This window comes from Urocitellus parryii, chromosome 1 (assembly GCF_045843805.1).
Source record: "Urocitellus parryii isolate mUroPar1 chromosome 1, mUroPar1.hap1, whole genome shotgun sequence".
Lineage (NCBI taxonomy): Eukaryota > Metazoa > Chordata > Mammalia > Rodentia > Sciuridae > Urocitellus > Urocitellus parryii.
In genome coordinates, this window is record NC_135531.1 from 113,249,926 (window position 1) to 113,258,113 (window position 8,188).

At 40.5% G+C, this 8,188-nt stretch overlaps 1 protein-coding gene across 1 annotated transcript; it reads right to left on the reverse strand.

Moving 5' to 3' along the window:
* Positions 1 to 1,256: 1,256 nt before the first annotated feature.
* Positions 1,257 to 2,309, reverse strand: LOC113188068 (zinc finger protein 474-like). Its single transcript, XM_026396206.2, has one exon. The coding sequence runs from the start codon at positions 2,307 to 2,309 to the stop codon at positions 1,257 to 1,259; it is 1,053 nt and encodes a 350-aa protein (XP_026251991.2).
* Positions 2,310 to 8,188: the final 5,879 nt, after the last annotated feature.

Below are 8,188 nucleotides of genomic sequence, written 5' to 3' on the forward strand. Positions count from 1 at the left end.
TCATTAGTCTGATTCTGCCTTTAGAATCATTATCTTGGAATCTCCTAAACCAGTAATTCCATAATCATTTCATTTTAAACATGAAATTTAAGAAAAAGGACTAGAAAGTCCCCAAAGTAATAATTTAAAGAAAGTTGGATTTAAAATAAAGGGTCATCTTCATTTGTTTGGCTTAATCTTTTACAACAGCTTGAGTAATTTGTGTTGCCCCAAAGGTCAATTTATAGACTCATTTGCTGCCTGAAGACTGTAGGGACTGCTGTTGCCGCGAGGCTGTCGTTTGGAGAGTTTCAGAATACTGGGCATTCAAGAAAAAAAGCCACAGAAAAAATCCTTGCCATCTCGTATTATAATTTGATAAGGTGTGACACAGACAGTGCATCCATTCCCTGGTTTAATGACAGGACAAACAGCATGAACCTTATCCTATCTTATAGGTAGCCACTTTGATTGACATCCCTACCCAATCCTGGTTGATGGTGAGACCCCAGGTAAAAGTCCAAGAATTCTTCACCATACAAGCTGGGGACACCTGGAGGTCATACATATTTAGTGACTCAAGTCAGGGGTCAGGACCCTGTGATCAGTCCACACACAGAGTATAGAGCAACAGTGGGATTAAGCACCTCCTAGAACCATAAACATATATCTAGTTGCTTCAATGTCTATGCTGGGGCTAATCCCCCATTTATTATAGTTATGTAAGTGTTATAAGAATGTTGTATTTGCAGGGCATGTGTATTTCTGCAAGTGCTTCAGTGTTTAATTATTGCTAAAGTCATTTGAGGTTTTTGACATAGATTCTATTTTAGTAAGATAAACTCAGCATAACCCAACATTGCCAAAAATGAATTCCTAAGGTAGATGACTAAAATAAACCAGCAATAAATATTGGCTGTTGGAATGGGAATTATATCTCTGCAATGTAGACACAGCATTAATGACTCATTTTCAAATAACAGTCTCTCCCAGGGATAATTGGTATGAGGGATCAGGGAAGAAAGAAGTCCATCTCTTTTAGGCAGCAGAATTGAAGAGGAATATGAACCCACCAGGCAAGGGTGTTCTTAGGTCTACTTTGTCAAGAGAGCTATTGCCCCCAGAGTCCACAGGGGATCAACTTGGACAGGCTGCATTGAGGCAGAAATAAGACATTGAAATAAACCATCCTAGGGGCTGAGATGACTGATTTAGGGAACAGTTTTTTTCTTATTCCCTTAGAAGCTGAATGTATCCCCAGATACACCTAATGCATCTTACATGGCATGAATTACCTTATCAGTCACACTGGGTGCTGCCATGTTCTTTTGATGCTTGGAATTAGTGGATGCATTTAGGCCATCTTTACTTCCTAAGGTCAAATTCTGAACTTGTGATCCATTGGATTGAGCTTTGCAACTCTTCTGGTGCACCAGAAGGCGATCTGGGGCAAAAGTCCGATTACAGTTTGGGCAGGGCACAAGTTGAGCTTGACTTGACTCCTCTTGGCTGGGCCATCCAGTTGGAAGGGGCTGAGGCTTCTGTGGGAGTGGCCGACGGAGCTCCTTAGGAAGCCTGTCGTTTTCTGCTTTCCACTTTTTCAGGCATTTGGGCTCATGAATAGGAAGGGAGAGTGTGCCAAATTCCCTACCACAAATGTAGCAGATGAGAGTCCTTGGTCGGGCTGGGATACCACTAGAAGCTTTCTTGGGGCTGAGAAGATCATCAGAATTGTTGGGGTTCGGTACTCTGGGACCTTCACCCTTTGGCTTGCAGCTTCTCTGGTGAACAAGGAGACGATCTGGCAGGAAGGTGCGGCCACAAAACTCACAGGGCAGCAACTGAGCCTGGGCACTCTGAAATGCTGCCTCATTTTCTGCCGTAAGACTGTAGGACCCACTGCCACTGAGAGGCTGAGGTTTGGAGGGTTCTGGCCTCCTCAGGTGTTTGGGCAACTTGCTGTTTTCAATACGCCACTTCTCCAAGCACTGGGGTTCATGAATGGCTAGTGATTGGGACCCAAATTCTCGGCCACAAATGTAGCAGACCCGGAATCTAGGCCTGCGGGATGGGATCACAGGGAGGCTCAGCTGGTTTTCCGACATTGTGCTCCTAATTGGCCTTTTTGATAGTATCACTGTTCCAGGTCTACTTTTCTGAGCATTTGTCTTTATTTTTTCCCTAGGATTGACACACTCTGCTTCTGGCAAAAGGCTAAAATGGGTGTCACTCAATAGGATGCCTTGGTTGATGAGGAAGGTAGGTTCCTTTGAGTGGTGGAAAGTTTGTTGCAATTCGTTGGAAATATTTTCCTTCTTTTGTCTTTCCATTAACAAAGAAGGTTTTCTCTAGAGCTTGCTCTGATTTGAGGCCAGACTCACTCTGGGCTTTTGCTTAGAGTGAAGGCTTAGAATGAGGTTGGCTGTCCTGGGGTTCCATATTGTTGATAGTACCTTAGGCCCAAAGACCATGACTCAGAGCTTCATTGCAGGGCCGCTGTCTGGAATGTTGGAAAGTCCCCATGAAACCTCAGATGTCTCCAAGATCTGTGGAGGTAGGGTGGGAACATAAATAAAGAAGTTATTACACACACACACATACACACCCCTGAGATCATAAATGATAAAGGGCAGTACTGTTTTTAATTGGACTTGTATCCTCTTTGGCTATCACAGTAATCAGCACACAGGATTTGTTCAATAAACATTAAAATAAATATGAAAAAAATTTCTATTTATGAATTGCACCGTTACGATGTTGAAAGAAATGTTCTGGGGGGGAAAAAACAGGGAGAGAATTGAACAACAGCTGAGGAGGCAGAGAGGGAAGGTGGGAGGGGAGGGGAGGGGGGATAGTAGGGGTTAGGAAAGGTAGCAGATTAAGACAGTCACTAATATGCCATTATGTAAAAATGTGAGTATGTAACAGATGTGATTCTGCTATCTGTATTTGGGGTAGAAATGGGAGTTCAAAACCCAATAGAGTCAAATGTATGAAAGATGATTTATCAAGAGCTCTGTAATATTTGAAACAATCAATAAAAAAAGGAAAAAAAAAAAGAAAGAAATGTTCTGCCCAAAGAAAGATTGACAAATGCTGTATATGGCAGATACAGATGGCACAAACTAAGAGGCCGAGTTCAGGGTGAGAAGACCACTAAGAACTGTGAAAATTCGATTAATGAAATCAGCAGATCATGCAAAGTAACATACAAACTTCCTACCTCAGGGATTTCTTAACTTTTTAGTGCTATGGATCCTTTTGACATTTCTATGAAACCTATGGACTTCTTGTAAAAGCAAAAGAAAAAGAATTTTCATTATTGTAGATGAAACCAATGTTGTTGAAATTTGTCCAATATTTTTAGTTGTGATGTGCATTTTAATTGAGATACAATAGTATTGCAGACTTCTTGAATATCCATGGACCTGCAGTGAGGAATCCTGGGGGTATATCTGCACATCTTCTATGCCCAGATGTTGTTTGGTGCTCTATCTTTATGCATCATTCTTAATTTTCTTGTTTTGTATATGTATGTCTTCCAAATGCTTTTTTTTTGTACCAGGATTGAACCCAGGGGTTTAACCTCTGAGCCATATCTCCAGCCCTTTTTATATTTTATTTATAGATAGGATCTCGCTGAGTTGCTGAGGGCCTCACTAAAATGCTGAATCTGGCTTTGAACTCACAATCCTCCTGCCTCAGCCTCCTGAGCTACTGGGATTATAGGCATGTGCCACCATATCAGGTCCAAATACTTTTTATAAAAAACATAGTCATTGTTTTTTCCCTAATGAACCAGAAGAAAGAACCAATAAGATGATGATAAGATCTCATTATGGGCAAAAGCCTAAATAGTTTTTTTTATCTTGGGGAAGTCATAAGTAAATTTTACCATGAGTTGTCAATCTAGCCCAAAAAAGAAAATTTTCAGAAGTCTTGAAACTTGTTCATTTTCTGTGTGACCCAGATCAGGGTTAGAGACTCAAAAGCATCCATTCAGATCTTGGTGAGAGAAGTACCTGAACTGAGACTAGACCCCATGTACCACAGCAAATACAAAAGTTCAGGCAGAGCAAGTACCCAGCAATAGTAATATGGAAACACAGGGTATCAGGTTTAAAAGGAACAAAATAGAGCTGTGAGATCTGAGACCAGCTCCTATATTTTGATGCCAAGAAAAGTCTGAATCTTTGCAGTTCAGAGTATCAAATCAGGTCTGGCACAGAGAAGGAAGTTATTCTTCATTTTGACAGATCCTAAGACAGTGTTATTAACACATGTGGCAAAAGAATGTGTTGGCCCCAAACACAGTGGCCAGCATAGAAAATGAAACTCAGAGAGAACTACCACTTGATAGGTACCATCAAGAAAAGAAAGTAAACCCAAAGAACATAAGGAATAGGGTAAAAAGACTTCACTGAGATTTTATCAGCATATTGATAAAGTAACCCCCAAACTACTTTTTTTCATTTGCTCTAAATTTTTGTTCACCAAGGACTTTATGATTTAGTTTCCCATTTTTCCTGATACAAGGAAGCAATAACACCAAAAGTACACAAGAGGACAGATTAAAAAAAATCAGTGCAATCAAATTAACTCCTTTCTTCTAAACTATTTCCCCTCCCTTCTTTCTCCCCATCTCTCTCTCTCTCTCTCTCTCTCTCTCTCTCTCTCTCTCTCTCTCTCTCTCTCACACACACACACACACTCACACACACACACACACTCACACACACACACACACACACACACACACACACACACACACACACAGAGCTGTCAATTCTGTTCCCAGAAGATTAGAATACTGAGAAAACCCCATAACTCACCCCAACACTCCTACATTTCTTTTCTGATGAGGTAAGAGAGTAATATTTACTTGCCAGATGCTGCACTAACTTTTTTTTACATATACATAATTTCCGTTAATTCTCAAATCATGATGAGGCAGGTATTATTATTTCAACTTTTTTTTATAAACAAACTGTGACTCAGAAAAGACAAGTAACTCACCCAAGACAGTTTCTAAATGACAGAACTGGGAATCAATTCCAGTTCTCTTTGGCTCCAATATGTGGCTCTTTCCATTATTCATTCTGCCTAAATTCCACCAACAGAGCTTCTTCTCTTTAGTTGTGATCCCTGTTTTAATGCACTATTCATATGCCTCAAGGGAGGGTGTAACTAAGCTCTTACCAGTCTTTATGTTCCCCTTTAGGAGAAGAAAGGGTCAAAAAGGAGGAGCAGGGACAGGGCACAGATGGGAAAAGCAGAAGAGAGAGATTGGGGTTCTAGAAGACAGAATATTTCCTCAAGTAGAAGAGATCATTTTATTTTGCTATATGTGTGGTTTTTTAGATGATTTTTTTCTTACGTGAAGTGCAATACAGATGTTTTTCTTTATTTCACAAGCATCTGAAGAAAAAATGTACATAACCAGCCAGGGGTGGAGTTGGTAGGCAGGGGGGTGGGGAGTGCAGTAGATCAGTGATGACTGTTCACTCTGTTTTGACAATGGACTCAGAGCCCAGCCTGCCCAAGGAGGCTGAGTGCTGTTCAGCTTGCAGCCACATCACCATTTGGATGAGAGGTGGAGCTTTATGGTCCACAAGCATTTGTGTACACAGACAAGTTCTCTACCACAAACATGATGACACATCTTAAAATCCCATTTGAATCTTTATCTTATCTTTTCCTATCATCCCTGACATCCTGAAATTTCTCTCTCATCGTGATTTTATAAAGGTGTCAAAGTATAAAAGATGAGGTTGCTGGAAATGAGTAAATTTGGGCGACCTGAGGTATCTAATTCTGTCAGTGATTCTGCTAAGGCAGTATGCCATGGCACAGCATGGTCAGCTGCTCTACCCTATAAGTTAGTTCTAAAAGCAAAGGTTCTGGAAAATACTAAATACATATACTTAAATCACTTAAGAAATTGGCCTGTCACCCAGACACATCATAAAGCAATGTTGCTAGTTTATAAAGAGAACCACTTTGCAAAGCCAGCCAGCTTCACCCCAAGCATCTGTGGAGAAATGTTCACTCAGTTGGCCTGGATTCTTCATTTTGACCATATTTGCACATTGGCCATCTAAAGAATGTCTTGGAAGGCTCACGTTTTATCAATATGATGCCATTTTTCCATTCCCTTTGGGGTTCATGGGAAGGGAGAGACAAATTCACAAAGTTAAGTGTAATAACCATGGAAATCCAAGATCTATCTTGGCACTAGAGGCGTTTCTCTAAAAGAGGGGAAAAGAATACAACCAAAAGTGATTAAACCCTTTAAAAAATAATTTAGTCCTTTAAAATAAAACAAATATAATTGGTACATAACACGACTCCTCTTAGTTACTATTGAATATTAATACTTTAAATGGTTGCACATATAAATAAGAAAGAGTTGAGGCTGATGCTGACGCTGAATGAAATTTTAAAGTAAAGGGGTTTTGTTTTTAATATCTTTGATCCACCCCACTCATCAGCTGCCTCTTTTCCCAGCCTATTATCCTCATATTTCTCTCCAGTCTTTCTTACCTATGGGTCTTGCTTTCAAAAAGGACCTGATAGACCCATTTAAGACTGATGAGGCAATAGCCCTCCTAGAGTCTGGCAGAAATAGCTAGTTTCTTACCAGCAGCTATTCTTCCCAGGTCTCTTAAATTAACACAGCTCTAACTTTTAGCTGGGACATGTTACCGAGCTAAAAATCTATTGAGTTTCTTTGAAGCTAGTAGAAGTATTGGTGGGACTTGTAAGAATAGAGGCACAACCTAATCCTCTTCTTTCCCTTTACACTGATGCTTAGAACATAGATGCGATGGCTGGACCTCTTAACAGACATCTTGGACCAGACTACCTCTACATAACTGTTGATAGGAGAGAGCACAGACCTGAGCCAACTTAGGTCATATTGTCACAGGGGTGGGAGTGGGGATTAGAAGGGGAGTCCTAGAAGTCCCCTCCAAAGAGGAAAAGGGGACCTCAACTCAGCCCAGGCTGGTTTCTTTACTTTCTTTTACCACAGTAAAGAATTCCAGGGCTCTTCCTCCCTGCTCTGCTTTGAGTCGCCCCCCTTATATCAAAGAAGACATCCGGCATTTGTTTTTTAGGGATTAGCTAACTTCACTTGCAATCTGTACACGTGGAAAAATAAGAATTCAAACCCCATTTGAATCAAATGTATGATATGTCAAGATCATTGTAATGTTTTGAGAAACTAATAAAAAAAAGAATTCCAGGGCACATCAGAGAGTAAAGCAGCAGGGAAAAAACACAGCAGGACAGGGTGGAACTCAAAGGAAGATGGAGCCCAGGTGCTCCAGGCGTGCACTTTGGGGATATCCAGTCTTCTTTTAAAGGCAACTGTGAGGGTGGGCATGGGAAAGGATGGGGCAACAACCTTGGTAATGGTGGTTTCCTCTTCCTTCAGGAACCTCAGGAAGAGGTTGTCTCCCCATCTGTAAGATGTTTGAAATGTGCCTAGACTATCCGTTCCTCTCTCTTTCTCAGATACTGAGGATTGAGCCCAGGGGTGCTTAACCACTGAGCCACATCCCCAGCCCTTTTTATATTTTATTTAAAGACAGGGTCTTGCTGAGTTGCTTAGGGCCTTGCTAAATTTCTGAGGCTGGCTTTGAACTCAGGATCCTCTGCATCAGCCTCTGGAGCCACTGGGATTACACGTGTACACCATGGTACCCAGACACCAGTTTCTTAAAATGCATTTCCCTTTGCTTTATCTAACCTGAAAATACATTGTGTTTGCTAACACTGTACTTAAGCTTTAATCAAAGTGAAGCAGTTTTCATGAATGAGTGACTTTACAGTAACTATAAGATTTGTAGATTTCTTAGAAATTTGAGAGTGACAGACCTAGAGCAAAAAACAGAGCCAGGGAGTAAATCCAATCATGGGGATTCTAGATTTACAATTATCGTCTCTTTATCCTTCCCTTTTTTCTCCTTCCTGCCCATCTTTATTTCCTCTATCTTACCTTGGTATGAGTTGCAGCATACCTTTCTTGGACTTTATTGACATAAGAGAAATATTTATTTCCACTTTTTAGGGGTTTCTGATTCACATGAAATTTATTAGAGATTGAAATTAAGATTTATTTCAACAGTAGTTTTTGACTTTGCACAAAATGAGTTATAACTGTGATATTTCAAATTTCAAGGCTTTCCTTTTTTATATTGTGGTA

What these genes read in the sequence shown, in the direction of transcription:
- LOC113188068 (XM_026396206.2), bottom strand. Translation starts at nt 2,309, where the DNA reads ATGGAAAGACAAAAGAAGGAAAATATTTCCAACGAATTGCAACAAACT.